The sequence below is a fragment of the Oxyura jamaicensis genome, chromosome Z (genome assembly GCF_011077185.1).
Source record: "Oxyura jamaicensis isolate SHBP4307 breed ruddy duck chromosome Z, BPBGC_Ojam_1.0, whole genome shotgun sequence".
In the NCBI taxonomy this organism is placed as follows: Eukaryota; Metazoa; Chordata; class Aves; order Anseriformes; family Anatidae; genus Oxyura; species Oxyura jamaicensis.
Window position 1 is genome coordinate 41441496 of NC_048926.1, and position 14100 is coordinate 41455595.

At 42.0% G+C, this 14100-nt stretch overlaps 1 protein-coding gene across 1 annotated transcript in view; it reads left to right on the forward strand.

The window, feature by feature from the left end:
- Window positions 1-98: 98 nt before the first annotated feature.
- The window catches only part of TLE4 (TLE family member 4, transcriptional corepressor), a gene marked incomplete at its 5' end in the record, with an annotated part of 96829 nt that continues 82827 nt past the window's right edge, over window positions 99-14100 (forward strand). Inside the window, 3 exons of the mRNA XM_035309921.1 lie at window positions 99-292; window positions 1333-1396; window positions 2823-2867. Coding sequence (XP_035165812.1) covers window positions 99-292; window positions 1333-1396; window positions 2823-2867 — 303 coding nt within the window. The remainder of the gene's footprint in view (window positions 293-1332; window positions 1397-2822; window positions 2868-14100) is intronic.

The following is a 14100-nucleotide window of genomic DNA, read 5'->3' on the forward strand; positions in this document are numbered from 1 at the left end:
GCCCGGCGCCGTGCCGGGGGGGCCGGGGGGGCCCCGGGCGGGCCCCGGCTGCCGACGCCGCCCCCCCCCGCGGCGGCCCCGTCGGGGCGGGAGCGCGGGGAGCCCCCGCGAGCGGCGGGCGGGGGCGCGGGGGGCCGCGGCTCGGGGCGCCGGAACGACCCGCTCTCTCTCCTCTTTCTCTCCTCCGCTTGCAGGCTCCGCACCAGCCAGCGCAGCCCTTTAAATTCACCATCTCCGAGTCCTGCGATCGGATCAAGGAGGAGTTTCAGTTTTTGCAGGCGCAGTACCACAGGTAACGCCGTCCCGCCGAACCCACCGGCACCCCGCGGGGACACCCCGGACCGGAGCCCCCCGGCACCTCTCCCGCACCCGGATTCAGAGCCGCGGAGGGCGGCGGGGACGGTGCTCAGCCGAGCGAGCCCATGGGCGGGGGGCTGTTGGGGTTATTTTATTTTTTCCCCCTTGCTTTCCCCCCATTTTTTTCTTTTTGGGGTGGGGGGTGTAGGAAGAAAGGGCGTCCGGCTGGGCGCATCCCCCGCTTTTTCTTGGAAATGCCGCTCAGGACACGCATCTCGTCTTGGCTCGGCCCCCTCGCGCCTTTCATTGACATGTCAAGTGCTGATAACCTGGGAGCGAGGCGGCGAGCTATTTCATTATCCTGAGCCGGAGGAGCGGCGTGTGCTCCAAGTGACAAGTGACTTCTGGCAGGACTGCTTAGCGCGCCTCTGAAAGCAAACAAACCGAAAAAAAAGAAAAAAATAAAATAAAAGCGACGGACGTGTTTGTGTTTACCGCAGTATTCCCTAAATTACCTGCAGTATTTTCCCTGTCATCACCAGCAGTCCCCCCCGCCCCAAAACGAAACAACAAACAAAATCCCAGCAACTTTTTGCTTCTTGAAGTGGTGATACACGTTTGATTCTTCTGTGGGCTGGGTGAAAGCAAGAGGTGTTTCCAAAACTCGTTTAAATAAAAGCTGGGAAAACCAAAGCATGGATTTCTGAGTGGCTTCTCAAGCTTAAGTGTTATAGGTGAGAACATGCGTGCCAGTCTTCTGTGAGCCACTGTTTTATTTTTTTTTTGTCAGTGAAAAATGCTCTCCTGCGTGCTGTATGCAGTTCGCTTAGGAGGTGAGGATGTTGCACAATCTCTCTCGAAAGATGAAAAGTATAAACCCCACCCTGAACTCCCAGGCAGGCTCTGGAACGTGCATTTCTGTTTGTGTCTAGGGGAAATGCTCAAAAAGGGGAGTACCCTGTGCTCAGAAGAATGTCAGTTTTGCGTTATGAAGTACCAATGCTTTTTTTTTTTTTTTTTTTATGTCTCGAACAGTTTAAAGCTAGAATGTGAAAAGCTGGCCAGTGAGAAGACAGAGATGCAGCGACATTATGTCATGGTAAGCAAGCTGCATAACAAATTCAAAATGTCTATTAGCTTGGTGTGCTGAGACTGAAATACGTTCGGATTGCTGGAGGCGAACAGAAAGATAATAGTTGGTGCTGCTGCTGTGGAGGTTGCATCCGTGCTGCCATTATCCATCCTTGCTTTCAGGGGTTTGTAGCATGTTTGTAGCGGTTAGTTTCTACGTGAAATCCGCTCTTCGATGTGGTAAGCAACTGGGGATATTTCTTCAAAGTGATAGCAGGTTGTCGGCCCTTTTAAGGCGTGTGCAACTTCAGCAGTATTCCTGGGGATTATGTTTTTTCACTTACACCGACTTCTCCCAGCTACCGTGCATCTATAAAGCGGTTTGGAGTCACATTTCTTTTTTTTCTGTGATGGCAGTAAGCCCAAATTGCACATGTATGTCTATAAACGTGAAGTTCCCCTGCTTAGAAGAACTGTTGCTTCTGGGCTGCTGGTTCATTGTTTTACTGAATTCAGAACGGCAGGGATCTGAGCTGTGAAAGGGATTTCCTCGATGGTTGTGGTCTGCCTGGTTAAATAACGTGCATAGGAAGACATCCCTAAATACATAATTGCATGATGGATCGTGATAACTCCAGAGTAGCTCTTGCTATTCTCTCCCTTGTGCATCTACAAAGGATTAACCATCTTCCATTTGTATGTGACAAATAACACACAAGTATTTATATATATATATATAAAAAAGAGCAAGTAACCTGGAAAAATTCTTAACCAAGAGCACAAACATATGATAAGGCTTGCATTTGTCTTTTTCATGCCTGATTTGCTTAAGTCTTGGGGATTGTGTGGTACTAACATCACACGCTGACTTGAGTTCCCTGAGATGCTCAGGCACATCAGGGGATATGTAGGGTAGTGTGTCTGCTTTGGCTCTGAATTTACATGCTCTTTCATTTTTCGCATCCCTGCAATTTAATTGTAGCTTTTTTGTGTTTTTAATTTAAAATACTGAATAACCGGTCTGTTAGTCGTTGCTGATTTATATGTGTGTCTGGCTTCAAGCACTTCGGGCATTTTTTGGCATCTTTTATGTGTGCTAGAGAATACAGTCTTGAGCATTTTTTTTTATTATTATTTTTTTTCCTGCTTCTAATCTTTAACTGGTTGTGATTACTTCTTGTGATTTTTTTGTTGTTGTCTGGGTTGGGTTTTTTTGGTTGGTTTATGGCCATCTTTTGTACATTTGTCAAGAAGCAATGTAGATACAGAAAAAAAAAGAAAAAAGAAAAAGAACAGTTTACTGTGAAATGCTGTCTCAAATTCCAGGAGCTCTTCTAGCTAGTAAACGTTTTTAGGTCTCTGTGTCTTTGTACAGATGATGTTAGAGTCAAAGTGAGTTTGGGAATGGTTTTCACAATTGCAAGGTCTAACAGTGTCATTTTCTTCTCTCATAGTATTACGAGATGTCCTATGGGCTGAATATAGAAATGCATAAACAGGTAGGTAAATATTTTGCTTTGTGTAAGAGCATTCCCTGTAATTTCTCCCATCAGTCTTAAAACAGATGTCTATTACGTGTGAGCCGCTTTAATTGCATGCTTAAGTGCACTGGAATTTTTTTGTGCTGCACGCTGCTCTGAAACTTGCACCTTGCGTGCGGTGCGTGGCTCTGCGGAGGCAGCGGTGTTGTTCACCAGGTGTGTGTTGGCTATGTTGACTTCTCCACGTGCAACACCTGTGCACATGGGTAGGAACGAGGCAAGCAGGGATGGACAGGGTCTTGGGTGGTGTCTTCAGATCCGCCTGACCTTGCGCCGTTGGGGTTCGCTTTTTGGAGTGATAGCGACGTCGTAAATATGTGTTGGGTGCAAAGGGATGTGTGTTTGTGTGTGGGAAAGACTTCCCTTTGGTTAACCTGGACAGATTTAAGCTGGAACTACAATAGCTATTGATGCTCAGCCATGTTCCTGTCTCCCTCAGGTCACTTACTTGGACCTTTGTCCAAAAGCAGAGTCTCAGCGTCTCAGCCACAGAAAGGTTAAATGAGCTTTCCACGAGGATGTTCGCTTGCTCAGTTTTGTGCCTTGAAGTCTAGCACTTAGGCCGAGATTAGCGGGAGATTACTTGGATGGAGTGTGGTAGCGTAAATCAGAATTTCTTATTCAGTAATGTGTGTTTTTAACCTTCTCCAGAGGAGAATGAATTAAACATCTGACCTCTTTTCCAGTGAGGGAACTTTTAATATGGTGGAATTTAATACTGACAACTCATTTTAGCAAACGCTTGAGCAATTTGCCAGTGTTGCTGGGGAGCGTAAACTGCAGAAATAAAGAAATGGTCAAATGGGAGAAGAAAGACCATCTGAAAATTGGTTTGTATGCGTTCCTGTTCAAAGTAAGGGATTTGAAACTTCTCCGGGTTGCAGAAATAGGATTTCTTTATCTTGTTGAGAGCAGACATAGAAGTCAAACGTTTTTCCCTCTTGTTTATTATTTATTGTATTTTGTATGCCGTATCCCAACCCAAATGACTGGGGATATTTGTGTTGGGTGGCACACGATCACGAGGGCGGCGGGTTTTCCCTGCAGGGCCCAGACCTGCAGAAGTGTAGGTGCGAAAACGTGTGTGTGAAGGCTCAAGGGGAGTGGTGGGTGAACTGCTGGCGGGAGGTGGCAGTGCCTGCAGCGGGACAGCTCGTGCTGAGCAGGGTGATGCAGGTTGCGGGTGCTGCTGTACGGGCTGATGGCAGCCTCTCAGAGGTGTTGGAGCTGGTGAATGAACACCCAGGTTGTCCTAGGTCCTGTCTGAAAAAACAGCACCAGCGCAGGGAGTGCGAAAGCAATCCACCAAGTCCGGAGTCCTCCTTGCAGGCCACCTACGTAGCAAATGCTTGCATGCGCTTGAAAGCAGCCATTGCAGTCAAACTTGTTTATGTTTCTAGGTGCTCTGTTTTTACAGCAGTTAGCTGTATGTGGACTTAAACTGACTGTGCAAAATTATGTGGGACAATGCTGGCTTGCAAGTGAAATGTGTAATTAGATTGTTTTAAGCAGGGGAAACTCGCTTAAAACCAAAACCTTTTTAATTTCTAAATGCTTTACTTCAGAAATTGTATACAATTATGGCAATGGAGACGTCAGTGATATTCTGGAAAAATTAAACACCTAGTTAGAACTAAATGTGGGGATTACGAAGGACGGTTTTAATTAAACACCTTTTTCCATTACTGTTCAGTCTGTTCAAATTAGTAGTTTAAGTATTCTGCTCTCATGCAAAACACTTAAATATTTTGTCAGACATTGATTCAAATCAACTGCGGCTAAGAAACTTGTTCGCTATCATTCCTAAATCTGACGCTAGTTCTGTATCTTTCATGCCTCCCTTTCTATTCCCACAGCATTTTTATCCTTCCTCCTCTTGCTTCAGCGACCACAAAATATTTCGCATCTTGCTTTATGATCGCAGTGTGGGGGTCCAATTTTGTACATAAAGGGAGCTGATTGTTTCATTTGACGCGCACAAATCTTTTTTAGTCTTCCACCTTAAATCCCCTTTTCTTCCACTCAGATCTTTGAATTTTACTTGGCTGAAATTGAGCGATTCACCCTCCTCCCCCCCTCCCCCCCCTTTTTTTCCCTAGCTTTCTAAATTCAATCATATCAAAAATCCTGAGGGCAGTTTATCACATTATGAAATACAGACAGCCCTGCAAACCACCTACTTATTATATTTTCTTTCTTTTTTTCACTTTAGCACAGAGGCATATCTGTCTTTATTTGTTTTTCTGGGCAGACAGCCTTGGTTCCTCTTAGGTTCTTTTCCAGATGTACTCGCTGGATGCCCTTGTAATGGAAAGCAGGCAATAATGCAGTGAAGTTGCCCTTCGGCGTAATTGGGCCTAGTTCTCGAGATCAGGTTAGGCTTATTCACTTATTAGATTTGCGTCTCAAAGGGTTCAAGAGCAGGACTCCCTGGAGTCCTTGGAAGTACCCTAGTAATTGGTGGCCCTGATATTTGAAACCTTTGTGTATTTTTCTGTTAAAGCTTCTGTTCTTCTTGGCTGCTCCCAGCCACAGAGTATTTATTTTTAGAGAAATTTTTCACTGGAACAGAAAATGATGGCTGTGATGGAGTCATGACTCTGTGACTTAGCAAATTGATAAAAGGATAAACGTGGAGCGCAGCGATAGTGTGTGTGCACGGCGGGCGGGGGAGCGGGGGGAGAGCATTGCTTTTCCCACCCCTCATGTGATGCTCATCATCAGTCATCCTGTGTTGATTTTGATAGAAGACTATTAAAGTGAAACCTATGGGGAATTTGTCATTCTGAAAGGAAAGCTAATGTAATTAGTACCAATTAAAGTACATTTAGTAAATTGGATTTAATCTTAATTAAGCCTGCATAATGTTGCCAATTTTTAACAATTATGTTTGAGAACATAATTAATTTAAATTTTGGTAACTGAGTAAATAGCATTAGACTGGTAGAATTAGTCATTTGTATTTTTTTTAAAAAGACAAGTGTGGGGTGTGTTGTGACATGTGGTGTTATAGCCTAAAACAGTAAGCTAATTTTTGATATTCTGTACCACTAGGATCAATAGAGCTTCAAAATAGACAGATTTCCCTCCACCCCCCCCCCCAAAAAAAAAAAAAGAAAAAAAGCCATCAAGTTGGGGATTTTGTGTTGCAGTATGAACAGATACTTCCCTTCAGTTTTTAATTTCAGCATTAGAACAAATGGAAATGTTTGAATGTGGTCTGAAGATGTCCATTTCTTACCAAGTTGTATTTTTAAGAGGCTCAGTGGATAGTTTTTGAATGAATAGTTGATGTGCTGCTCTATGTTTTTTAATTCAGTGTTGCTAGTTCTTGTTGGTGGTCATTTGGTTTAATTTCTGAAATTAGGCTGTTTTAACATTATGGTAAACAGTTTATTTAAATTGCTGTAATCAAACATGCTTTCTGAAGGTTTTAATTGAGAATTGTAATTATCACTTAAAATAAGTGTCTGTATTTTGCTACAGACAACAAATATTTGTGAATGGGACTGATGGAAAGCATAAATAGGATACAGCATTCACTTCGTATTTCAATTATGGTTTTGGGGGTGGCAGTACATAAATGCTGATTGTTTCTTCTTGGTTAGGCTTCTGTCTTTGAACTAATTCACGTGCTGGAATGTTGGATTTCAGCATTTTTGAAGGAAAATTCAGATCTGTTAAGAAGCTGGGTGTTAAAAAATAGATGATTTCTTAAGATCACAGTAAAGAAAAAAAACAAAAACACCACCATAACAGTCCAATCCATGTAAATTTTATTACGAGACTTGGGCAACAACCATTTGAGTGCTGCTAAAATATTAATTGGATAGAAATGAAAGGGCTCTACTAGCTGATAGGATATCATAATCATAGCTGCAGTAGTCGATGGTAAATGATGATAAATGGCATTAGGAACCTTTTAGCAAACTGTAATAACTACGAGGAGGGAAGCAGTATGGATTTGCATTATATCTGATACCCTCTAGTACCAAGTGGATTGCCAATACTGCTTGTTTAGCATTTTCTAAGGGCAATAGGATATTGATTTCTGACTTACAAGGAACGGCTCTATTTTCACCATTGAAAAGTATTGCAGGTTGTTAAGAAGAAATTGACTTGAAGAGGCCTGACTGCTGCCCATCATGGAGCAAATAAAGCAAAACTGCCGAAGCATGGTGGAGCAGCGAGATGGGGCCCTCAGCAATTTGTTGCTATTAATTTACCATGCTCGACAGCAAATCAATCGGCATCTACTTCATCTGCTGGAGAAAATGCTGTCCAGGGCAGATAAAAGGCCCTGCGTGGTATGGGGAATAGGCTGGATTGGCCAAACGGAGGCTGCAGTTAATGTGTAAATAAGTGAAATCAAGGCCACTGTTGCCGAGAAAGCTGTTTTTAATTAGGTTGGGGCTTTATAGTGAGCTATTTAAGAAAGTAGTATGGAGCTTGGAGAGTAAGGGGAGATTTATTGCCGACTGAGTTAATATATGGGTTGTACGGCATCCCAGCCTTGAGCCTGCTTGCTTCTTAAGCCTTAGTAAATTATTTTGGTAAAAGGGTAAAGATGGGAATCAATTTGTTTAATATAGGGCTGAGTTTTGACCATTTTTCATCTTCATGGCCGTAAAATACATGTATCACAGAGAATTGGTTTGTATGTGTGCCATATACGTAACAGAAAAGTACTTTTTTTTTTTTGTTTCATTAACAATGGGCTAAACTTGGCGTGAATGTGTGTGCATACCTTGTTTTTTTAACACAGTCTGCAGCTGAATGGATATTGTCTTCCGTTTGAAGAATAGCTGGAGAGCCAGCTGAAATTATACTGGCTGAATTTGTTCTCCATTATGAACAGTAGGAAAGATTTAATAGAGATACAGGCAGTGGGTAGTCAGAACCGAGCTAGAAAACTTCAAAATGCAAGGGATTAGACGTGAAATCTTGAAGACTGCGGCTCACACAGGACTCTTAAGGAGGAAGGGAAAAACAAGTGTTTTTTCCATCAAAGTCACAAAATATAAAAAATAGGTTGTCAAATCAGTTTGACAACTGAGTCTTGTTTGTCCCAGTTTTAGGTTATTTAGCCTCTGAAGCCAGTAGAATAGCTTAGAAGCTTATGAAAAGTTAGAAAACATGTTATTCTGCAGTTAAACCAAAAACCTTTTACTTTGTAATAACTGCTGAGTTCTTAAACAAGATTCTGTGCTTTTTTTTTTTTTTTCTCTTGATACAGTTGTTAGACAGCCTTCCTGTTAATTACTTAGAAGTTTGTTGTTTCTGCTTCTCTGCCAGTTGCTGTTGAACTAACCTTCCCCCACAAACCACAGAATAACATGTATTAGGACAAGAGCTTCTATTTCATCCTGGCTTTGCCATTCATAAGCAAGGGAAAATGTCATTTTCTCCCACTTATTTTGGCAACTCAGGCAGATGCCTAAGACACAGGAAGTAGCACAAAACATGCTGAGCAAACTTTTAAATTAAGGCATACATTCTGTTTTTACTGGCAAAAGGCTGTACTTGACAGTGCTTAAACATAACAGCATTTTTCTGCCTTTGAAAGATGCTAATTGCTGTGATGCTGCCTCACCGGTTGTGTTAGTTTATGGGCATGCTTGTAATTACTGAGGGGTCCAGTGGTGATCCTATGTCTGGGGTCGCCTAACGCTTTCTGGTGTTAAAAAATCTTGGAAAAACGCGTATGTGGCTGGTGCTTTTTTTTTTTTTTTTTTTTTTTTTTTTTCCTCCTTGCGAGAAACTGTCACCTTGACTATTTGCAGTGAGGGACCTTGTTGTGGCAGGAGCCCCGTGTTCTTTTTCAACAGCAGGGGAGAGGAAAGACGGGAGGCAGAAGGAGGTGGTCTGCAGCTCCTGCCCGGTGCGGCTGGCTGGCACGGCTGGAAGTACAGCTCCAGTGTGAGGCTCGTGCTGAGCCGCTGGAGCTCACCGCCTGCGATGCATCTGACAGAGAAGGAGAGGGAAGCCATGTCACCGTTTCATATTTAATTATGTTTGCATCATTTTCTACGATGAGGTTTCATCCCGTTCAGAGGCAAAAAGAAGTACTGAGGTTGTTAAACACAGGAATAAATCATCGGTGGACAGGTTTCAAAGTGAGGTACTTGGGTGCTAGTATGCCCAAGCTTTACAGCGTGCATGTTAGTTTGGTCCTGCCCTATTGTGTATGCGCATTGTGGTGCAATTTTTAGTTACACACTCGCCGATCTCATTACCAGTTTTCCCAGAGGACCTCTTTCACTGCACAAAATAGACATTAGGAAAGTAGAATTAACATTGCAGAGGCGACTGTAAATCTGGCTTGAAAGTGTTTGACTGCTTGGCTCTGCAACTGAAATAAATAACTTTTAACATAAGGATTTAGGGATGTGAAATAATAGGGATTGGAAGCTCCTCAAGGCAGGGATTCTGTTTCTGTGCAGCAGTGAAGGGGATGTCCTCACAGATCAATCACAGTGTATGCCATGGAGTTGTTGTGATAAATAAAGCATGGCAACAAAAGTTTTTATTATTATTATTATTTTTTACACTAATACCGAGGCTGGCAAACACTAAGAATTCAGAGCTATCAATTTGGTCTTACTTTTATTTTTATTTTATTTTACTGAGAAGATGCAGCATGTTACTTGTGGAGTTGATGGAGAACTGGGTTTTTCAGAAACACGTGCCAGCTAGTGAACAGAGTGATTGTAATTGTTACAGAAGTCACTTCTGCTGCTGTCTGCAGATTGAGCACATCTGTTGCCACTGACTTTCAGAAAACCTATTTAGCCACAAGGCACAGAGGGAGCAGAGCAAAGATGATAATGTGAAACACAGGAAGTATAAAATGATGCTTGCATTAACTAACAGATGACAATACACTTGAAGCTAAACCTATCCATACTCAAGAAATCTGATTCTAAGAAAGAAATTGAATGTTTGAATGAAAAAGTAATTTTACTTTAAAATGTAAAAATATGAGGTGTCTTTAAGAATACCTGTTTGTGCCTCTGTTTATCTGTGTGTTTTTACAAGTTTGGCTTTGGTTCAAGATGATATTTTTATGTTCCACAGCTACCTTGAAGTACTTCTTATGTAAAATTTTCCCCTTGATATTGTTTGTCTTCGCGGTGACACAAATGTTGTAGTAGTTAAGTGTAGTGGGAAGCATATTGGCACAGTGTCAAGAGCAGGTGTCTAACTTTTAATTTTTTTCTTTAAAATATAATCAAAATATATCAGAAGTAATACATTGAAGTCTACACAGTATTTTCTTGCCTGTAGGGATAGGATTTAGGGATAGAATCATCTTTACTAGCCCAGGACAGGTATGTAATGTTCTGGCATTGAACGCTGTGGCGTTACGGCTGAGATGTTTAAATGCACAGATGTCAGGCCAGTCAAAGTTATAGTCCCCACAGTAAACTTGAATTGGTCTCTTTATGGTTATGTATTTGTATGGTACGCTGTATTGCCAGCTCTAAATGTTAAATCATGCCAGTCCCCAGAAAATCATGATATTGGCTTAAAATTAATCATGGGATAACAATAATATATTTGGGGTTCTTTTTATTCCCCTTCTAATTTTAAGCCGCCAAACTACACTTGGCTCATGCTTCTTAGGTTTTTCTCCAGCAATCTTCTATAATCGTTTTTTGCTAGTAAAGTGTAAAACATCCTAAGATTCACAACAAAGTCAAAGGAGCTGGATATGTGATGCAGCTGGCAAATTTTGTCATGATTTCCTGTTCTTGGAAAATGCGTAAGGTGTACTCTACTGAGAAAAAATAATACCAAGTTAAAACTATGTACATACTCAATTTAGAATAGCTTGTTAAGTTTTCGAGCATTATATACCATGATGCCACAGACTTGCTGGTGGTGACTTCCCCTTCTGCACAAGGAGGAGAAGGAACACAGGATGTAGTTTTGAGTGGTCTTCTAACTTGGCCTCTTTCTTTTGGTCTGCTTAAATGGTTTCTCCACAGGATCTTATACTGCCAGAGGTTTCTGACATTTGCTGGATGAGATTCAGCTTCTTCAAAGGAGGAAAAAACCTCTTGCTATTATGTTTGGGATGTGGAACATTGGCAATGAGAATGTGTGCTTTTCTTTTTCTTGTGTTTGCTTAAAAACCTCAGCAGAGCATCTCACAGTTGAGCAAAAATCAAAATCTGTCCCTTTCATGCTATAAAGAGTCTGCATAATAATAGGTCCTGCCACCAGATATTGTTTGGCTCGTGTTGAGAGCTCTGTGCATGTTGTGGACGATCACCGAAAGCACTTTAAATTTTTTAAAATGCTGTTCTTTCCTCCATCTTAAATGCCATAAACTTCTCATGTATTTGCTCCCATCTCTTTACGTGCCTGGCTACTCTTGGTGTGTTGGTGGTTTGGGGAATATGCCAATGCAGAAACCCCTAAGCCTGCATCCATGGCTTAGCCCAGAAGGAGCAGTGGCTGCCCTGGGGCTGACTAGCTATTAATAATAGATGGCTACCCCTTGCAGTAGGTAGCCTCTGTCTAGAGAGCATGGTAAGGCTGCTGCTGGCCCATCTGAATGGGCTTCAGTTACCTGCATGGCCAGTGTTTGGAAAGTCTGGCTGACAAGAGTGCTCTTACCGACAGCAGTTCAATGGCTGAAGTTGCTGTGCTGACATGATAGCATTATTTAAAATTAATCATAATGCAAAGCATAGTGAGTTTTTCGCTGGGGTCGAGGGAGAAGAGGGCATTTTGGTAGCTTGTTTTCTTTCTTATGTCCCTCTGCTCAGCAGCAGAGATGAAACTTCATTTTGCTTGTTTCTTACAATGCAGATAGCTAACAGGGCTTCTAGTTTTATACATTTGGAATCCAGTTAATGCATGAATTGCTCCTATTACTTGATTCAAATTTTAGCTTCTAAAACCCTGGAGAAAGTGGAGCAATCCTAACATTTATCTTGGGCAACCACTTTTTGCCATTTCTCAGCTTTCCCGGGGATGAATAAGGAATTTGCAGCTGTGCTTCATGGCCAAAACACTTCTGGACCTAATTTTGAAATCACAGCGGTGTTCTCTTTCCTATTGATATAGGAAAGAGACCCAAATTAACTGCAGTGCAGCCCAGCCAAGGCTTGGGGAAGAGTCAAATACGGACTTTGCAATGTTTGTCCACACATTTTTATGGAAACCACTTCACCAGTGACTGTTCGGGGCTGGGTGTCTCTGACTGTCCTCCTTCCTCACCTGGGAGATCTTGCTCAGGGTTTGAGGTGATCAGGTCCTCATCCAGCTGGTTGACAGCCAAGAAGCCAGTGGCATTTTGGACTCTGCAGGGTCATTTAACTCCAATAGCTGAACCAAGTTATGTTGTGGTTTTGGCATTAAGAGAGGTGAGGGGCTCTGCTGGGCTTCTGTGGTATCTGCAGGAAGAGGAGATGTGAATTCAGTATTCATCCTCTGTGGAGTACCATGGGTCTGGAGAGAAAAACCACTGGTGATACGTGACCTGTTTGCTGCTGTAGATACTTGTAGAAGCTTACATATGTGCTTGGCTATCTTAGATCTGGAGAGGAGACCATTTAATTGGTGTGGCAATTTGGTAGTTGTGTTTTCTCTGACTGTGGGCTCACATTCTTTAGCCCTTTGTGAAACTCTGAACGTTTCTTTGCCTCTGTCTCAATCTCTGAAATGGTGATGATATTTACATGACAAGAATGATGTAAGATTTAATTTGTTAACTTACATTATTAGATGAGAGACTCTAGAGAATCACAGGATATTGAATGAATATATATTTGCTATGGAGGGAAGAGGACTCCTTCCAAACTCGTGTCAGCTTTGTAACGAGGTCCAGCAGTGCCTTTACTGCTGTGTGTTTTCCTTTATTCTTATGCCCCAGGAAATAACAGTAGAGATGCAAGAGGTGTCCTTCTGCTTGCTCCTCTGTTAATTTTGTATTTGGAGATGAAAGTTGGAAATGCGGGCCTGGTCCTGTGATAACATTTGGAGAAGGAAAGCAAAGTGTGTAAGGCCAAAGCTGACCAAAACCCTTATGCTAGATTTTTGGTTTGAGGGAGAAGCCAAAGAACAAGGAATGATTAGAGGAAGCTAGTGAATTGGTTTTCTTCTCATGTCTCATATTTCCCTGTGGTACCATTCACTCTGTATGACAGCCACCCAACTTCCCAATGCCCCCTTGGAAAGACGGCACTGTGGTGATGTGCAAGGGAGTCAGCTAGAATGCCCCTACTGTCTGCCCTTTGTGATTTCATAAAGCGTGTGACTACATAAAGCATGTAGATACCTCTTCTTAAAATATCTCATGTTTGAATAACACAAGAAGGTTGGAAAGACTTTGTACGTAAAATAAACTCTGTATGTTTGCGTCGGCGTGTCAACAAAGAATAGATAGGACATTCTTATACGCAGTTTAACCAGTAGGCTTTCTGTCCTAACTGCAGAAAATTGTTACCATCTGAACAGGTTGCTTATTTGCAGTTCCTATCAGTGTTTCTTAATTTCTGGGGATAAATGGTGTTTTTTCCTTAGTCTCCTCCTAAACAAATAAACAGAAAAAATGCAAGCATTGATGAAGGTCACTTCTTTGTTGCTCTAAAACAGTAATTGTGGGGGAGACACTGATTTCTCTGAGCATCAAAGGACTTTTTTATGTCAGTCATTTGCTGTGTATTTGTCCATGAATAAATATGGAGATGTTACTGTTTGGAAGTAAGTTACATATAGGTTCTAGGTTAATGCAATCAAGAGTGATGTCCTGTTTCCTTTGCAGATGTTTGCTTCCATGTTCTTCTAGAGATGACTCTTAAACAAGGCTAATAATCTGTCTTTAACATGGATAACATGAGGAGAAGGGCATTTTCCATGCATTACTAGAAGACATTTAGCGCTCGCCTCCTCACCACTCTTCGTGGTTTATCTCTGCAGACTGGTGATGCTAAAATATGCATGATGTTTCAGTTGTTGGCAGTATAAGGAAAGTCTTACAATTCTATGCCTGTGGCATCCTGGAATTTTCTGGGGAATGGTTTGTTTCTGACATTCTTTCTAAAACCACATTTAACTGGGGATGACAATTGTTCTCAGGTTTGATCATGTAGATGGATATGTAAAAATCAGGAGCACCACAGAACTGTACTAGTCCCCATGAGCATATGTGTGGGGTGGTTTTTCTCTGAGGTTTTGG